Source organism: Haliotis asinina, chromosome 7, assembly GCF_037392515.1.
Source record: "Haliotis asinina isolate JCU_RB_2024 chromosome 7, JCU_Hal_asi_v2, whole genome shotgun sequence".
Classification (NCBI taxonomy): Eukaryota; Metazoa; Mollusca; class Gastropoda; order Lepetellida; family Haliotidae; genus Haliotis; species Haliotis asinina.
This window is the reverse complement of record NC_090286.1, coordinates 853253-873909: the sequence shown is the minus strand read 5'-3', so window position 1 is coordinate 873909 and position 20657 is coordinate 853253. Positions and strand designations below refer to the sequence as shown.

General features: G+C 41.0%; 1 protein-coding gene across 1 annotated transcript; it reads right to left on the bottom strand.

Moving 5' to 3' along the window:
- Positions 1–3271: 3271 nt before the first annotated feature.
- LOC137292172 (receptor-type tyrosine-protein phosphatase epsilon-like) lies at positions 3272–18633 on the bottom strand. Its single transcript, XM_067823730.1, has 26 exons — positions 18529–18633; positions 18207–18341; positions 16642–16836; positions 15710–15934; positions 15055–15189; positions 14634–14780; positions 13781–13927; positions 13137–13286; positions 12773–12881; positions 12245–12333; positions 11859–12040; positions 11460–11547; positions 10665–10741; positions 9693–9729; positions 9398–9495; positions 8965–9090; positions 8731–8876; positions 7451–7586; positions 7216–7359; positions 6787–6820; positions 6513–6577; positions 6302–6427; positions 6089–6214; positions 5838–5980; positions 5542–5677; positions 3272–5154 (listed from the first exon to the last, which is right to left on the bottom strand). Exons 1-26 carry the CDS (start codon positions 18578–18580, stop codon positions 5083–5085), a joined length of 3120 nt encoding a protein of 1039 aa, XP_067679831.1. The 5' UTR covers positions 18581–18633; the 3' UTR covers positions 3272–5082.
- Between the last annotated feature and the right edge of the window lie 2024 nt (positions 18634–20657).

Genomic DNA, 20657 nt, shown 5'->3' with positions numbered 1-20657 from the left:
TTCATTCAAACTGAACGTTACACAGTGGTCATAGTCTAGATCTTATCAATAAATACAAAACATGTTCAGTTTAAAAAGAGGTAATGTGAGTGCTGTGTTTTGAATTATTGGGTGTTGTGTCAACACACTTGCACTGGAACACATACATGTCGATATGGTTTGATCGTAGATACCTCCAGGTGCACGAACCTGAACTTTTACCTAATCTAACTGTGTCAGCGCGGAGTAGTACACATTGTATGGTTGATATGTCAGCAAGCTATCATGTTAGTTTCCGTCCTCCATTGTATATCAACACTCACATTCACATTCCCAAACAGAAATCACGTCAAGCGATTTTATTAGGTTCAGTGCACGACATTATAATTAAAAACTAAAGATAAAATACTAACTTAAAATGTACGTTTGCTAATTTTGTCAATGTTCGCGTATCGGTATCTATGCTTTATATGTATTATGGTATTTCGTTTTATGTTGCCAGTATTAGGTTTCAACTTCTACGCCTTTCCGTTGTCAACTCACGGGCTTCGTCAGCTTATTGTCAAGGCAGTTATGTTAATTATGCAGTTTGTTACATTCTGGTTGACAACGGTACAAAAATCTCTATAGAAACGTCGCACTTACAAAATAAAAGAAGTTCCTATTCATGTGTGTTGTCTCTTTATATGAAACTGATTAATCCGACAAAGGTGATGTTATTTTCAATAACATAATAAAGATACCACTTTACATGAAGGATATATACCACGGGGAAGACACTGAACTCACTGGCTTCATCAGCTTATTGTCAAGGTAATTATGTTAATTATGTTGTTTGTTACATCCTGGTTGACAACAGTACAAGAATCTCTATCGAAACTTCGCACTCAGGAAATAGAAGAAGTTGCTATTCATATAAAGCTTGTTGAATACTGTACTTCCCAACTTCTAAACTGCCATGTTCGTTTTGTCTCTTTATGTGAGAATGATTTATCAGCCGAAGGTTATTTTCAATAACAACTTTCTGATACCTGTTTATATGAAGGCTATATGCCATTGGGGGTGGGGGGTGGGGGGTGGGGGGTGGGGGGTGGGGGGTGGGGGGGGGAGTAACTAAACTACAGAGGTCAAAGGAAGAAACACGATGGACATCTTACATTATATGTTGTTGAAGACATTAGCCCAAATGTCAAAGTGTCAATATTATGCTGTAAGTCTGGGATATCGTATTACAGAAATGGTTCAGGATGATACTGTGACGTTGTCATCCTTAGGCGTGAGGAACTGACGGTGACGCTGACAGAGAGGTGTGACATGAGTGGTCACAGGGAAGATACACTTGTAACTGGTTGAAAACAAGTATCGATATCTGCTTTCCCGTCATGATGACCTCTCTCTTTGTCATGGACACCATGACGTCACCTAACTCTCAGACGTCACCTGACTCTCAGACGTCACCTAACTCTCAGACGTCACCTGACTCTCAGACGTCACCTATCTTTCAGACGTCACCTAACTCCCAGACGTCACCTGACTCTCACCTTCCACTGGTGGTTAGCCGATCATGGACAATGACATGAACCACGAAACCAATACCGAGCTTTGGTATGAAGACGATGGCGTCAAGAATCACACTGTATTGTACAAACACCGGAAATAGTTTGACAACCAGAGTCATCTCCCTTGATGCAAAGTATACACTGACGTCCAAAAATGCATGTGCAATGTTGTCAGGAAGTAGGTAGACTGCATCATTTAATGCAGTACGTAAACACATTGCATGGTACGCAGAAATCAGTGAAATCCAGTATTAGATTGTGTGATGCAGAGAAAGTAATCATGACGTACACAGAAGCAAGGTACATGGTGATGAGATATGAAATAATCAAAGCAAAGTCCTGTAATTCTTGATTTGTCAACCCTAAGATCACATTGTTTCAAATTGCCCTCAACAGATGCCTGTATTCACTGAATAACTCAGTCACTTACGTAAGACAAATGTAACTTCTTTAGGCTAAAAGCCCAAATTGAAGTCTCTATTTGCAAGGCCCTTTTCATACAAATAGATATGCTTCAAAACAATATTGCTGTCGTCATGGAGGAGTCTCACCCAAAGGGGGGTTGGGGGGGGGGGGGATGTTAAGTGGACACCAAGGTATTCGTGGTGAAATTGCAAAGGCTTTATGTTTGAAGTAGAAGTTTCCTGAGATGATATAGCAGATATCATTGAATTAGTATCTATGATCTGAATACCCTTACTGAAAGGTTTTTGAAAAATACGAAAGTGGATATTATTCTCTTGGGCTGCCCAATCAGTCGATGGCGTTATTGATAAACATAAATGACAACAAGCAGCTCAGATGTGTAAACAGATACATGAGTTTAAATTAATAACTTACATGTACACTGCCCAAGAAAGATCACCACTGCAGGTCCAAGGTACTCCTCCATATGGGCACACGACCTCTGGAAGTGAATAGGACAAACCACACCACGCGAAGGTAGGGAAAATAATATCAACATTTCACCGTTACCGAGCCGTTGAGGCCACCAGACTTTAGATAGCAAATATGAGTTCGTAGAGTCAACTGCACGCATTGCTTGCTGCGAAGTTGTTGTTTTCTGAAGTGATGATCTTTCACTAATGATTGGTGATGACATCATATGGTATCATGAAATCAGCCATGCCATTCTGATAGTATATCGACTACTTACATACTTATACATACAGTTATAACTGAAACTGTACGTACCGAGGCATGTATTACTCTCCCGCAGACGATGCTACAGTGTCATAATTTTACGTCAAAATCTACACTAGTGTAATACCGCTAGACGTATGACGTCATAATGATTCACAGTTCTAGACCTTGTTTGAGTCACGAAAAGCTGAGAGCCCTCACAATGTAGGCTGTTTAGTCTCAGTTTCTGGCAATTTGCGTTGGAGAGTAATAAACACAATACTAACTCGCTTCCGTGAAATATCACTTTTATTAAAGTCGTGAAAGATTTAGTATGAAACTCGCTGTTACAAAATAACAGGTTAATCACTTTCCTACACTTATAATTAATCTTTGCAATCTAATGCGACTTTTTAATGATTAATATAGCAAGTGGTTTCACAGTTTCCATCGATGGGTCGTGACGCGCTCATTTTACGGGAACACCTGGAGTCATCACTATTTTGATAATGATTCATAAACACTCATGACATCGCCCTGGTACCGGTGTTTGAAAGGTTTCTTGTTGCAATAATAAGGCCAGTCAAAGAGCAACAAATAAGAGGTTGCAATTTCTGTTTATAACTTTTATTGATACAACAGCGGACATGGTTCTGTCTTTAAAAACGTCTTACATTTCCAGGAATACTGTTGACCAACGTATATAGTATACAGAACATAGATGTTCTGTGATTTAGCGACTGTGGTTCCAAGCAGTGTAGTCCTGCCCGAAGAGTGGACAGGATATCAGGACGACATCGTGTCCGCTTGGGTTATGTTGGTTCATTGAACAGTATGACAAAAACGAGAGTGCCCCAAACGTACGTTTATCATGTGTCATGCCATTTAATTCCTAGCAGAAGATATAAATAATCATGATATATGTCATATTATCACATATATCCTATTTAAACTTGATCCAAAATAAGAATGTAGAAAGTTTAATGTAGTATTCTTGTACTGAGTACCTTTTGTGTCAGTTTACGTGATAGCTCAACTTTTGTATAAACACATAATAGCGAAACTGAGCATACACAATATCAATATCAGCATTTGTAATATATAATATACAGTGTATGCATATGTTATAACAACGTAGGAAGACTACAAAATACAGCAACATAGAATCAACCTGGAAATACAGAAATATTAGGTCATGTTGTATCATACACTTTGAAGCACCAAATATTGAAGACGAGCGAGTTAAATACGGCCACTAATGCTCTGTGCGTGTAGCTTTCGATCTATATATGTAAAACACCGACTTGCTGAGTTAATGTTATAATATTAGAATATTTTAGACTTTAGACATGAAACTTCAAACTACATGCAAAGTGAAATTTACAAGTATGATGAGAATTTGAGATGATTCCATGTTGTGATGACTGTAAGAAAGTACTGAGTGCGAATGAAAAAACTATCACGTCTCTGTGTTAATGTGCTGAAACCATATCGATGTTACTATTGCCTATTTTAAAGTATCATTCTGAAACAGACCTGGAAATATGTTCATTTTCATAACCTCTGTTCAGACGGAATAATCGAAATGTGTCAATTGTGTGTGCTGCATGAGTCAACGATGACAGAGATAAAAGATTTTATCTAGCCTCAAGTAAGAATGTCCAGTTTTGATTGGTCCACGTGACTCTGATAAAATACCATGTACATCCATCATGATCCGCCAGCGGGAGTATACGACTTTTATACTCCCGCTGCGAAAGTCATATCCTCCCGCTACGCCTCGGTGACGACGCGAGAAGTGAGAAAAGCGTGCATCGACAAGCCTTTAGTAATGTGTAGTGCATTGACGTCAAACGATCAGCTGGTGTCAACATGGCTGCAAGTCGATTCGATGCGTGTTGTTTTGTTTTGATTTAGTGAAAACTTTGAGCTAGATAAATGCGTTATCACATCGTGTCTCGGGAAATACGGGGTTTTATCAGTAAGGTTGTATTCCCCTCGCCTCCAGCTCGTAAGGTTGTATTCAATACAACCTTACTCGAGACTGATAAAACCCCGTATTTCCGAGACACGATGTGATAACTTATAATACCAGATGAACAATTAAACACTGAATTTCTCAGTGTATCACACAAACAATGATGTTAGAAGTAATCATGTCACACTCAAACACGGAACACCATAATGTGACACTGCACGATATGTTTTATGTTTGTATGATTAGAATAATATATTGTTTTTCATTGGGAAGATACAGACGTCTGTCTTCAAGAGCCTGGGACGTTCTGGCGTATTGATCTTACACACACTTGATCTGGAAATCTGGATTGTTCAAGCTGCTTTCTGTTTCTTCAGACAGGAGGAGGCACATTTTGTTCATGGAGAATTTCAGAGTGCATGTATGGTCACTGATGCTCCCCCATCACATGTTGGCGTAGATATTCTGTGTCTCCAGATAGGATGACGCCAGGTCATAACACAGAGAGACGTCAGCCTGGGAAGTAAGGTCACGGTGACACACATTGTAAATATAGGTACATTGTCATGAGACTATTATCAGGCATATTTTATCAGAGTTGTTCGTAATTGAGAAGTTTCTTGATGTCAGTTCATATCAGGAAATATTTGAGACTTTGGTTTTGATATTGCATTTACTTGAATATTTCGTTCAAAGTTGTCGTGATGTCCAACACAGTGTTGAACACAATTTCTATACCTCGACATTTGAACTTTATGTGATCAGAGGTCCACAGCAGGAATCGCCGAACTTTACCTCTTTGGTGAATCACAGAAACAGTTGACGTGCCTGAAGGGGTGAACACAGCTTACATAACAGTAACGATGTCAGTTATACGATTACTAAGCTTGTTCTCATGCCCACCTGAGAGAGATCATTATCACACAAGTGTCCCAGCTGTCGGATGTTGTTGTAGATCTCCACCACGTTGTCGTACTTCATGCCTTGCACGACGTTGCTGAGGATGCAGAACAATGTAGCTGATCGCCGTTCACTTTCACTGTTGGACAAAAGACTTCATCAAAATTATTGCTTAATTTTTCAGACAAAACATTTCCACTTCCAAATTTCCATAATGTATATATCAGATTATGAGTTATTTTATAAAGTATGCAATTTGGCCAACATTTGTCACACAGAGATATTCAAACATGTTCAACCTGAATATTACTGTTAGTGGATGAGAGCTGTTGTCCCCAATGTTGAGGTCAACTTGATCCAGGAGGTAGAACAGAGAGGAATGGTCATCTTTCCGGAAGGTCTTGAGAAGATACACATGTACCAGCTGTGAAGAATTATTTCCCTGCAAACTCAAGATTTCTTTATACAGTATATATGTCATAAATGGATAAGTATTTAATGTGTGTAATATTCACCGATAAGTAACGTAGATCATGCAACAAGGCCCTACCTCCATCTGCCTGTCGATCTTCCGGAGGACGATGTCAGAGTTGAGTGAGGTCTCTGTAGAACACGACACGATCACGGTACTCAGGTCCTGACTGTGTCCAGGAGAAGGAATGTAGCCAGCCAGATTCTGAAATATCAACATTTGCATTCATATTAAATCAGTTTTAATCCAGTTGTAGTCTCAATACGTTTCTCAGAATATTTCACAACCCACCTGGTGCGAGTCCGGCAGGACAATAACGGTGGAAGACTCCTGTTCCTCTGTGAGTTTCCAGAACAGAGACGCAGTGGTGACGGAGGGGGCCTCAGTTAACAGGTAGCCATTCATGGACAGGTGGGACTAAAGGAGAACAGGTGCAAGTCTATATAAACAGTTCTCGTACATATGTGACACTGAATATAAACTGTATTGATTGTATACTTACTGGCATCATAACGGCTAATACGTCTGTCTTTCCGTTCACCCAAACACGACCCTCGATGCGCCCAGCTGTCAAACACAAAGATACAATTGGCCAGAGTCTTTATAACAATGGATAATTCGAACGATTTATGTATAGAACAGTTGAGTGGATTGTACAGTTATGTTGATGAGTCAGTTAGCACCGGAGAATAACCAGCCTGAATGAGAGATTCCAGACGACAGATTTGTGTGTCTTATTTCAAAATACATTTTTAGTCCAGAGGAAATGTTCTTACCTGACTTACGTTCTTTGATGCTGACTTTAACTCTCTGAAAGACAAAACATGCATAGTCCATATCATGTCTGAGATTGATGCAAAGCTGCACTATGAGTTATCGTGCATAGTGTACAACTGATGTGGTAGTAATGATAACACGTTGTGATAACAACATTCTCAGGAATCAGAACAAAACGCAATTGACTTTTATTTGGCTTCGCTTCACTATATTTACTGAGTTATTGCTATATATTCAGGCCGTATATATATCATATTTTATCCATTCGATGTAGAACTGCAGTTATCAACCCTTCTTGTTGACATGTGTCTCGGTGTGTAAGTCATGTGTTGTGTTCCTGTCACGATACAGCTGGAATATTGCTGGTGTCACGCTATATCTGAACTCACTCTGATATTCCTAAAAGGATCAATGAAGCAAACAACCACCTGCATCATCTGGGATACTGTTGTCGTTCCCATCTTGAAAACTCTCTTTGCTCGTCTTTCTTGTCTAAATTCGGTTGAGGTCAAGGTCGTGTCACCCATCATCAGTGCTTCGTGTAGGGTCGTGTACACGCATGCGTATTGCTCCTGTAATATATGACAAAGGGTTTTGTCCATGGATGAAAATGATGGGAAATGGTCACATGCGACAGCACAACAGGTGTTTTATGGCACATACCTTGGTCTGAATCATATTTCTCCGTTGCTGTCTCATGAGATTTACAAACCCGAACACGTCCACTCTCTGATCAGCCAGGGCCCAGTCCAGCAGATAGTCCACAGCGATGTACGTCCCTGTTCGGCCAATACCAGCACTGTAGAGGGAAGTGTATTGTGTGATAAGGATGGGATACCGGCACTGTCGGGGGACGTGTATTGTGTAACGAGGATGGGATACCGGCAATGTGGAGGGAAGGGTATTGTGTGACAAGGATGGGATATCGGCACTGTGGAGGGAAGTGTATTGTGTGACAAGGATGGGATACCAACACTGTGGAGGGAAGTGTATTGTGTGACAAGGATGGGATACCGACAATGTGGAGGGAAGGTTATTGTGTGACAAGGATGGGATACCAACACTGAGGAGGGAAGGGTATTGTGAGATAAGGATGGGATACCGGCACTGTAGAGGGAAGTGTATTGTGTGATAAGGATGGGATACCGACGCTGTGGGGGGACGTGTATTGTGTAACGAGGATGGGATACCGGCAATGTGGAGGGAAGGGTATTGTGTGACAAGGATGGGATATCGGCACTGTGGAGGGAAGTGTATTGTGTGACAAGGATGGGATACCAACACTGTGGAGGGAAGTGTATTGTGTGACAAGGATGGGATACCGACAATGTGGAGGGAAGGTTATTGTGTGACAAGGATGGGATACCAACACTGAGGAGGGAAGGGTATTGTGAGATAAGGATGGGATACCCGCACTGTGGAGGGAAGTGTATTGTGTGATAAGGATGGGATACCGACGCTGTGGGGGGACGTGTATTGTGTAACGAGGATGGGATACCGACACTGTGGAGGGAAGGGTATTGTGTGACAAGAATGGGATACCGGCACTGTGGAGGGAAGGGTATTGTGTGATAAGGATGGGATACCGACACTGTGGGGGGACGTGTATTGGGTGATAAGGATGAGGGAGCTACAATAAACTCTGTGTGCGTGGTGGCAGCAAGAGTTGCATACTCCCCAGGGAGTTGAGATTGAAATACAATGTGCTGTTGAGATTGACATCCAGTGATCGAGGGGAAAATACCAGCGCCTTGAGCATGTACTAGTGCGTGGATATGTGCGCTATATAAATATCCTATCTATCTATCTATCTATCTATCTATCTATCTATCTATCTATCTATCTATCTATCTATCTATCTATCTATCTATCTATCTATCTATCTATACTGATGAATTATTATTGTGAGATATAAACGTACATGCACACTCATGACCACATACCTGCAGTGCACCAGCAAGGGCGTATTGTCAGGGTTTGGTGTCTTTCGTATTCTCCAAACGAACTCCATCAGTGCCGTTTCCTCAGGGGTTCCATGATCTGGCCATTTTGTGTAGTGGAAGTGTTGAAACAACCTACTCTCGCCAGTCTGTAGAAATATATACAATGTTTCTACAAAGATTTCTCTGTAGTATGTCACGATTGTGATTCCTATAATGTTTCATCTTTATATGTACCTCTTTCAACGTGGCCTTCAGTTCCCGGATGACCCATTGAGCTCTGGGGCTGATGTTGGTGACGGAGATAGTGAAAACGTCCACGTTCAGGTCCGATGTGTCTGACCAGTAGGGGACACACTTCACCTGGTGTACAGACATACATACATGGTAGCGTTGGGATAAAAATGGAATGTCTGCCTCCACTGTAAATATCAAGACAACAGTCTGAAGCTCATGCCAAAAACGAAAGTGCGAAGACGATGTTTGGGTGACGAATACTTCACGAAACCGATGACACAGTGACCTTTCAGTGATGGGTGTCAGAAATTGAAGTGTCTCTTTTGAGTGGTACACTAAGATACTCTTGATAACAGCAGATAATTCCCGCCCCAACATAGGGAAACATTTACCTACATAAAACATGGAACATAGCGCAGGGAACTGCACCTACCTTTCCTGCCTCTGTCAGATTCGTCAGCATCACGATTCTTGTCAAGTTCTTCTCGTAGATCATTCTCCAGAAGTCGCCCACAGTTTTCCTGTTTGGTGCTGGAGAACACAGAAGCACGATTCTGGGAGCCGTTTCACAAAGCTCGCGTAAACGTAAGATCTCTTGCCTCATTTCGTATCAATCGTACTTCATATATTGCAACATTGACTTACGACAGTCGGATAGCTTCTGATTTGTGATATCTTAATATTGTAAAACACACAAGAAATCTGAAGACAATAACATGTAATCTGACCTTGTGCTGCAATGTAAGCGTGATCCTTTGAGTATCCCTGAAACATAAAAGATGACTGATTATGACAAAGCAGATATCTAAGTCATAAAATATTCATTCATTTCTTCTGTGGCAGCCTGTTATGTTATTGTATCTTCCATACGCCCATTAGCACACTTTATCGAGACTGCGGGTTTTAAGGCTGCGTTTGTGTTTTTCCAAAACATCCGAGCAGGTAATTTACTTTACACGCCTCTTTCGGCAATATTGAAATAGATCGTTGGGTGTGAGATTCATGTGGGAATAGAGACCAGGTCAAACCAAACTACAGTTACAGACAGGAGCTGACAAATCAAAACACCAAAATCATGGATTCTAACATAAAATATGATTAAGGTGTACTAAGTGGGAGGTGCTCCCGGTATTCAAGAGGGGTTTTCAGGGTCTAGTCATGTCATATCAACAGCTGTTACACTAAACGCCAGGAGGAAGCTATTTCGGAGGATAGTCAAGACACGGTATACTATTGCACTGACGTTTTAACTCTGAACAGCATATTCACAGAGACATGGTGATTGGTAGTATGAAATAGTAATTGGAGGAAATATTCGTTTTTAGTCAGTGCGGTACAGATCTCTGAATAATGGATGCCTCGTGACCAATGTTTGTAGTTTACCGCTTGACATCGATCGTAAGAGTCATCCACCCAAAAAGGCAACCATTTGCCTAAAATCTCTCCTCTAACATAAGGGATTGTACTAAAGTGTATTACAGTATTTGCTATTTACCAAGCTAGCGTTATAATACTCCTGATGTTAATCTGGATTGTCTTGCCCAGACTCAGCAACTGACAAACTGAAGTCACGTGGACTATATTAAAGTATTGTTGTTTGGCATTCAGTAAATACAATAGGAAACATGCGGTCTGTTACAAGGACTTTTCACAACATAATTAATTCTAACTACATACTAATGGATATTCAGGGATCTTACATTGATGTAGCTGGCGTTGATGTAGTCGGAGGAGGGGTCCCCAGGACGTCTCTCCAGGACCACACGATTGTAGTCATCTGTGGGTAGAAATAGTGGTGTTCCGAGTAGTTGAAATAATCGAAGATTGGTCGCAGTGACCAAACGACCAAGCAATCGATGTTCTCATAATCGAACACAAACGATTTTGTAACTATCGTTATAGCCTCTGAAACGGTTATGTTCAAAACTGTCAGGGCCTGAAAACTCATCACTGAATATGACTTTCTTGAAGACTCCAGGAAGTCAATGTTTATGATATATTAAGTCATCACTTTAAAGTATCAAGTTGCATCATGTCACAAATATCTGCAGTAACAACCTGGATACGAAAATCTGGGAAAATGACGCTAACCTACTTTTTCCTGTGATTGTTTGATGGTACTGAAGCAATCATCAATTGTGAGATTTCCAAGTTCAAACACTAAGCGGGATAAAGTAATTAGTGGCAGTCGTAGTTATGTCACCCACCGGCACAGTACTGACTCTCCTGAATCTTATGTTAACCCTGTTAGCCACATTCTCGTTGAGGACGTGTATACCGTTTTAGCTACATTCTCAGTGGAAACGTGTAAACCCTGTTAGCTACATCCTCGTCGAGGACTTGTAAATCCCGATAGCCACAATCTCACTGAAGAACTGTAAACCCTGTTAGACACATTCTCGTTGAGGACTTGTAAACCCTGTTAGCCACATTCTCAGTGAGGACGTGTGTATATTATATATACATGGTATGTGACGTAGTGGTGAGATACTCACACGGATAGTACTGCCGGAATCTGTTTTTGCCGCTGTTCTCCTCACGTTGAGAATCTTCATAGGTGTGTGTGAACCCGGATATTAACCGCTAGAAAGAATGATTACAATCCCGTATTCAATGTCTGCCAAACGAACGTGTTATACCGTACGCTATGGAGGCGTATATATCCTGTCCATGATGTCCACCTTGACGATCTAAAGCTGTTCTCAACAATACATCTGGCATCAGTTCACACATCCCTTAACAGTGTTTCAACAAGCCCCTTGGTGCTTCTGTATATATTACTTTAGACTGTTTGACATGATGTGACATTGTTTTGCGATACATCGATGTAGGTGTACAGAGATAAATTCCCCAACTTGATATTGACTTTACATATAATAGCTGATGAAGTATACCATGTATTCCTGTTCGAATCCTCCTTCACGAGCCTGAAGTTCTGTGATTCTGTCCTCCAGCTTGTCAACATCCATCTCCGTGACTACGACCCGGCTCTTCATGTTGTAGTAGGAGCCTCTGTCTGCCTCCTCTAGCTCCACCTCTAGATCCTCCTCATCCTCTCTGTCTTCTCCCTGGGATACTGCAGGACAACTGACATTCAGTCTAAACACCCCTACCACTGGTGTTATCTGGGATCATTATTTATCTTGGTGAGAGTCGGACACTTCATTCAGATACCTGCGGCTGGATATCATTATCTATTACAGCTTGTATCATCACTATTTCATATGAGAAACATGGTCAGTTTCGTACAGTTGTGTCTGGTTCTGTACCTTCTACTTACCCTGCATCTGGTTTCCTTCTGGCCCCATAGCTGTAATGTCCTCGTAGATAGTGTTCCCCTTGTTGATATTTTTCTCTTTGTGTTTTCTCCTTAAGTTTAATACAAGGAGAATCAGTATTTGGCCAAACAGGTTTGATGATATTCTGCTTCAATGCTTTAGTATAAGTGTAAACTATATTACTCAGTTATTTGGTGCTACAATAATGTATGTTTATGATACAAATGGTATTTTATATTTATCCTGACTCGTGCTATTTGTTTATCTCTCCTCTCCTGCGAACGGTTAAGTGGAATCTTCAATCCCTTTTAGTTTCCTGAAGCGAACGTACAATCACATATCCTGGTGTTACCTCCCTTGTATTCCCGCCAAAACACACCCACGTGACCAAAGTGTCAAAGGCATGCCTGGCCTTGGCCTTGGTTGGCAGGTTTCGTCATGGTCCCTTTGCGTCTTATGTTGTTACTCGGTTACGACGTGAACGTGCTAGTTATATAGAAACCTGTATATTTGTATAATGTCGTACCTACCTGTAAAACACAACAGCTACAACAACGAGTACAACCACGGCCATGGCTACCACACCACCAACGATACCACCAGTGCTAGCACCGTTAGTCTGATGAGATGAAACAGTCCCTGAAATAACATAGTCAGCGTTCCAGAGTGAGGGAACTTCTCTTATATCGTGGCACTATCAGCTACATGCTACCTCAAAAGTGAAATAATTCAGTTGAATAGAATGTCTCACAATGTCCATGAAATATGCATATACAATTGTCACTACTTTTCATAAACACACCCTTGTGTTTGCTTGTGTAGTCAAATCATTCCTCAAAATTTGCGTGTTACACTGATATGAATATGGAATGACCAATGCCACTTGACACTCACTGTGTACACAGTCCTCTCCCATCCATCCTGGCTCACATCCGTTCTCACAGCGGCCTGAATCCCGAGGACAGGAGACATTCCCTCCCTCACACATCCGGGCACTGCAGTTCCCAACACATCCGGCACCGTACTCCACATCTGGGACACACCCTGTAACAAAATGAATTAAAATCGTCAGTTCCAGAAACTACCGAGACAAAGGGTGTCAGCATGTTGTTCCGATAGACTGAACTGATATGAATGTTTATCATAGTGATGACTAAAAGTGGATCACAGCTATAGACGCAGTCAACAAGACTAAATGACATGAGGAGTGGCCGACTACATGTCTGGCCCTACAACGTGCGGCTCGTGGTATTGTAGGACAGTTTTACGGACATGAACGTTCTTGCTTAGAATGTTTCTTTAAACACTCTTACTTGTTCTGGTATTGTCAATGATATTTCATGACCCTATTTGTAAGAAAATGTGTCACAAATCAATAGCAAAATAGAATTCATAGTATTTTTGGTGTCACATATTTTGTGCTTTAGTTTTGCAACAGAAACGTTGTGATTCAAATTGTGTACAATCACTCAACATCTATCCGCTTTAGCTGGATCATATTCTGTCCAAACAAATATTGTAGTATACTCAGTTCTCACTTGTTATACAGCTGACACCCTTCCATCCGGGGCTGCAGCCTCCGTCACACAACCCAGTCACGTGATCACATCTTGACGAGTTGGTGTCACTACAGTGTCTGTCGGAGCAGTTTCTGCTACAATCCTCTCCATATGTGTCCACGCATTCTTTAAAATAAATACATTGAGACTGAACTCGAACTGCACCACTTTGTGATTTATCTTACATACTCATACTGCTTTCCAGGAAACAGCTCTTCAGAAAGTAGGTTTAGACAGAGGTCAGTGTGTACTCGAGGTGTATTTCCTGGTGTATCTCCAGTCTTATCACAGAACAGTCGGGCCCAAACAGACGTGTGTGTGTGTGTGTGTGTGTGTGTGTGTGTGTGTGTGTGTGTGTGTGTGTGTGTTTCAGACTGATTCGATGTCGTTTAGTTATTCCAAACCCCAGATTTATCGTGTTTATGATTCACTGTTTACAAGTATGTAACTCTAACGTTAAAGAGTCTTCAACCTGTCCCCCAAAAGAAGTTAAAGAGCTTTTACCCTGTGTACATATCAAAGGTTAAACAATCTTTGCTCCGTGTACTCAACAAACGTAAGCCTTTGCGCGTGTGCTCGATAACGGTAAATTCTTTATTCCGTGGTCTAAACACTTGGTAGCCTTTACCATGTACCATGTACATGTGTACTGAACAAATGGTAAAGGTTTTACCCTGTCCACTCCACAAATGATAAAGATTCCGTGTACTCATCAAACAGTAAAAAATCTTTACCCTTCTGTGCTCAACAAATGATTGAGACTCTTTACCCTGTGTACTCAACAAATGTAAAGTCTTTACACTGGGTACGCAGCAAATGGTAAAGTCTTTACCCTGTGTACAGTCCTGTGTTGTGTAGCCCGCCAGACATCCACCTGAACATTCCCCAGTGTCATGGCTACAGCTGGAGGTGTTGTCCTTACACTGTCTGTCTGAGCATGACTGAGTACATCCTCGTCCATAGAATCCTGTCGGACATGCTGAAACAGGCGGTACCGAGAAGACATGGAACGTTGTATGTAACTAATATACTGTATTGAATATGATCATAACACGAATAAATCTACCCATTCTTTTGGATACGAAATGCATATACGAAATACTAAATAGGGGTAATCTTCACAGTAATCGATGCATAATCTATATAGTTTAGTGTTGCAATTCTATTCAATGTTAATGTGGCATTTTATTTTGTCTTATCAAACTCTTTGAAGTACTTTTCTCGGGGACTTGTTGCTGATTTTTTCAACTTACTGATATTGCAACTGACGCCGATCCAACCAGACATACATGTTGCAGCTGGGCAGACGCCGGTTACGTAGTTGCACACATCACCGCCACAGTGGCAGTAGTTGTCACAGTCAGCACCAAAGGTTCCAGGACCACACACTGTCAAATAAATGTTTCATTCTCCAAACATTTATATACACTAATCTGCTTGCAAAAGTAGGTAGATATCTTTGATGAGGACAGTCAGTCCCATTCTTTATCAAGCGCAGAATAAGCGAGTGAGTTTTACGCCGCACTGAGCAATATTCCAGATTATAAATCATGCTAATTAAAATTATTTCATGTCATCTGTTGCAAGTCAAATTACTAAACGATAAATACTTCGCTTATGACACTAAATACGCCAGAATATTTTGGCATGCTGACAATAATAACACTCATGTTCTATATCTTCTATTTCTTCCATACAGAACGAACAAACATCACATGGGACCTGGTTCAACTGAATGAATTTGGTAATGGTAACAGAACGATAAGCCCTTTTCTATAATCACAACAATTATCTATCAAAAGACAGAGTCTTTATGCATGTGTTAACTGCTCACTATCAAACATCACTTCATTTCGCTGTACCCAGGGTTAGTATGACTTAAACACAGACACAGTACTGTGTGCCTACCGTCTACTTTCACCTCGCAAAAGTCAAGTATAGGCACAGAGTCCCATTTATTGTGCGCGGTTGTGTAGAGTAAAATGTAACGCCCTCTGCCTGAGCAAGGTGCCCGGGTGATGTCATCAATGTCGTTTCCATCACTTCCTCCCGTCACGGTGTAGCAGTTGTCACCACTGGGTGTATCCGTAGAGTTGGTTACGTACACCTGGATGCCGTTTCTTCTTGGTTTATCTGGAATACTTGATTCAATACATTCACGGGACGGACGTCTCATACATCTGGACATGTTAACACGTTAACACTGAACCAAAACAACGGTTGAGACTCACCTACACTTTGGGTGTCATTACTCCTACGTGTATCTGGACTTCTTGGCTTGATATGAATAGTAAGCTTAAAGTCAGTTATGAGGCAGATGATAACGTCACTGTTTCCCTGAGATCCACTCGCCACCAGTTGGAATTGTTGCCCTCTATACAGACAGTGTAACTAATGACAGTAAGTAATGATGCTGTACTTACAGTCAGTTCTGAGGTAGATGGTGACGTCACGTATCAACACTGTGTCATTGAGATCAACTCGCCACCAGTTGGAATTGTTGCCCTTGTTCTCTATACAGACAGTGTAACTAATGGCAGTCAGTAATGACACTATACTTACGGTCAGTTCTGAAGTAGATGGTGACGTCACGTATCAACACTGTGTCATTGAGATCAACTCGCCACCAGTTGGAATTGTTGCCATTTTTCCCTATACAGACAGTGTAACTAATGACAGTCAGTAATGACACTATACTTACGGTCAGTTCTGAAGTAGATGGTGACGTCACGTATCAACACTGTGTCATTGAGATCAACTCGCCACCAGTTGGAATTGTTGCCATTTTTCCCTATACAGACAGTGTAACTAATGACAGTCAGTAATGACACTATACTTACGGTCAGTTCTGAAGTAGATGGTGACGTCACGTATCAACACTGTGTCATTGAGATCAACTCGCCACCAGTTGGGATTGTTGTACTGTGTCTGTATACAGACAGTCCAGGAGCCTGCAGCAATGTTTCCGTCTGTGGCTCGGGATGATGGGAAAACATTTCCATTGGATGACGTATCCTTCCCCCTCGCAATGTTATCTGTTTCAGTCACATAAATCATCCACAATTAGTTCAATTAGATTGCATGTTTGTGTGTCTTCAGCTCAACATTTAAACGTCCGTGCAATGCCCTACTTTCCCTGCAGTACCCGGCTATGTAAACTTGACGAACATACGTGTACGTGTTGTGTTTGCAGGACTCATATGTCGTTTTTCAGGTATTTATTTTCATTCAGTTCAAGAGAATACACATGTTTACATAGTCTTTATATACACAACATCGATTCGGTCAAATATCAAAATATCAAATACATATTTCATATGTGCATATTAAAAGATATACTGAGAGTGGAACTATTAAATCAAACCCACCAGTGGTATCCATTTTTGCCCAAAATTATATTCTTTGTTGTTCTTTGCTGTTATTATGCCCTTGAGAGATTTTGGAATTTGGAATTTCCAAATACAGGAATGTTATTTTTTATGCACATATTATGTATGCATTTCTTGGCCAAGATAATAATGTGAGTTATAAGATGGTCTGAGTATTGGGAACCAAAAAGACTGTAGAATTAGTTTCGTCATAACCTGGAATTTGGTCTTTCAAAAAAAGTTTCAAAGTGAGACCAGAAGTTTTTGGCATGCTGACAATAATAACACTCATGTTTTATTTCTTCCATACAGAACGAACAAACATCACATGGGACTCAAGTGTTTCTGCGTTTATCTCACTCCAAGAAATATGCAGTCATTATATTTAGGGACAGATTGTTTCTGGTGACTTAGAGACGGGACGTTTCATTTTCTTTGACAACGAGCAACTTATTTATGTTCGTGTCTTTAATACACCAGTGGGTGCGATGTTAAACCCCATTTCACCTCACCTCATCCCAGTTTAAAACAGGAAGTAAACCTGAAGTTATGATGTAATGGACACAGAGGGAGTTTCTATTAAACATGGAAAAGTAGAAAGAGCGAATCTGGGATTCAAAGTCAAGACGGCAGGTTAATGGCAAAAACAGATGATCACCTAAGACGAATAGATCAGATGTAAATTAAACTTATAAGCAAAGAGTTTGGTGTGTTTGTCGGGATATTTAAAAAACAAAAAAAACAACAGGGACTATCGAGAGTTAGAAAATAAAGAGTAAGTTTCCGACATTAAATCAAAAGCATCACACTCACTGACGATGAAAAGTGAGGAATTAATTATTACATATGCTGGCAAAAGGCCAACACACAACACTGCTACAATACCATACCCCAATATAGTGATTTTGCTGTCAGTGTTGAACAGAGACAGTTCTTACTTATTAAAGACACTGTTGGGATCAGACAGTGTGTGCCACCACGAGGCATCAAAAGTCGTTACCGTGTCAGTACTTGCATGCTCTCGTGTAGTTACATACGTTTCTGACATGTCGAACCAGACCACCCTGGGGAACAGTTTGTCCGAATGCAGCCCGAAGTAGGGTCACACTTATTCGGGTCACAGTTACATGTGTAGCTGCATTGGAAGCCATAAGTACCATCAGGGCAGCTGTCTGTAACATGAGAATTTCATTAGATACAGACAGTAACAATACTATCTGAATAAAAAGTTTTGCAACCTGCCGCCTCACGTGAAAAAACGGGCTTGCAACGCGCCTGAATGAATGTACATCAGGAGTCAAGAGTTCACGTTACTATAATATATTATATGAAGTAATTGACGCCACTAGTGCCACCTACCTGAACAATGCCATAGAAGCATGAGAAGCACAGCCACACGCCCTGAATCCATAGTGTTGTAGCTCTACCAGGAAGTGATATTCTATAGCCAAACAACCACCGAGTGCTGGATCATACTGACATGCCACTGTAGGTCATACCCGTGACCCTTATAAAGAACAGTAATAGTACATTACACAAACGTTTGTGTTACTGATCCCAGCACGTGAACAACAGACTCGCTCACCGACACTCGCAATAAGCAATGGTAGATCCCTGACTTGTCACCTGGATTAACTGCTTCCAACAATACTGTCATGTTTACTGAACGTATATCAGACTCAATGCTGTTATGTTTATTGAACGTATATCAGACACAATCCTCGTGTGTTTAAATAGTAATGCGTGCGTTTACGTCTGTGTTTGTCACGGTAGCTGGTTATGTGGTCGACCGGCACACCAGGAAAGTCCATATGAGGAAAGGATGCTCGTTCACTGTCCTACATTCAAAGATATCTGTGTTCCTTGTATCAGTAGGACTCGTCTGGCAAGTACAATTTTTGATTTTGTGCACTCGCCTAACAAAGGTTGAATGTTATGAAGGAAACAAGGCAGATGTAAGATATATACGTGTTGATCAATATCGTATATGTTTGAGTGTTGTCCAGTGGGACGCGGCCTGTCACTGACAATACACAGAACCGACTATCTATATATCACAAGATAAGACCCGCTGTAGGTTCGGTTACCTTAACACTGAACCTGAAACGAAGAAACTTGACACTTGAAACATATATACTGTTGGGGACATTGGCTAACATGTGGCCAGATCAATGTCATGTCATGGTTTACAGAACACGTTGTTAGTTTGGTTCAGTATCATGTAACAGTTAAACATAGTCCTCATACCAGAATAATACTCATATATACAGCCGATGGAAAATTTAAGACAGAGAAGGAGTGATGGTAGACTTTTTTTGTGTTGAGTCCGGGATTCGAACCCACACTGTCAGTCATGGTGGCTGAGTGGGATGGATCACAGACTGTGCTTAAAGCCGTTGCTACAGTAGCATATTGCAGCATATGTTGTGCATCTTACGTGGTCATTTACTGATTTACCATACTGGACAAAATAGGTTAGGCATATGGGTATTTTATGACTGATATTTTATGAGTATAAATAATGAGAATAAATACATCATTATTCATAATTTCAAAATTTACAAATATCCTATTTTTGTCCAATATATTTAGTTTCGCATCTACCAATTTCTATGTTGTCCAGAATTATTCAGTCTGGAAATCACCTCTTACATGGTTACATTCGCGTTTGCTAGACAGTTGAATCTGTTACAGTACATGACGCATACGGGACAAAGGCGATGAGGAGCCTGACTATCAGAGTGGCTGACGGCAACACGCCATGGGTCTCACCTGTAATGTATAGACTACTCTTAGGAGGACACAGAATAAACTCACTCTGTCCCAGTCACCTGTCATCAGACGTCTGCCAATACTACATGACATCTTGTCAGGGATGTTGTTATGCGGCAGTGCTTCAGATGTGATATGTTGCACATATAGAGCCAGTGAGAGGCTGTGCAGGAATGTTTCACCTATTTCACATTGCTCAAATCGTACACTCTGGACATCGCTCGCATACTGGGTCAATGTGCGTTGACTGTAAGACATTTTCTTTGTTGTTATTGTACCCCTCTGCTGATGAGAAGCTATAAAGTAGTAGTAGTAGCTGTCGTAGTAGTAGCAGCAGCAGCAGCAGTAGTAGTAGTAGTAGTGATAATAGTGGTAGCAGTAGTAGCAGTAACAGTAGTAGCAACAGCAGCAGTAATAGTAGTAGCAGTAGTAGTAGTAGTAGCAGTAGTAGTAGTAGCAGCAGTAGTAGTAATAATAACAGTAGTAGTAGTAGCAGTAGTAGTAGTAGCAGTAGTAGTAGCAGCAGCAGTAGCAGTAGTAGTAGTAGCAGCAGCAGCAGTAATAATAGTAGTAGTAGCAGCAGCAGTAGCAGCAGCAGTAGTAGAAGTAGTAGTAGCAGCAGTAGTAGCAGTAGCAGCAGTAGTAGTAGTAGTAGCAGCAGTAGCAGTAGTAGTAGTAATAATAGTAATAGTAGTCGTAGTAGTTGCAGTAGTAGT

Excerpts from the sequence above, each read along its gene's own strand:
- LOC137292172 (XM_067823730.1), bottom strand. The coding sequence starts at position 18,580 with ATGGATTCAGGGCGTGTGGCTGTGCTTCTCATGCTTCTATGGCATTGT. Across the intron at positions 12,334-12,772 it reads GTAGCTGTTGTGTTTTACAG|GAGAAAACACAAAGAGAAAA; the intron begins GTAGGTACGACA and ends ATTAAACTTAAG. Across the intron at positions 10,742-11,459 it reads ATTCCGGCAGTACTATCCGT|ATGACTACAATCGTGTGGTC; the intron begins GTGAGTATCTCA and ends TTCTACCCACAG.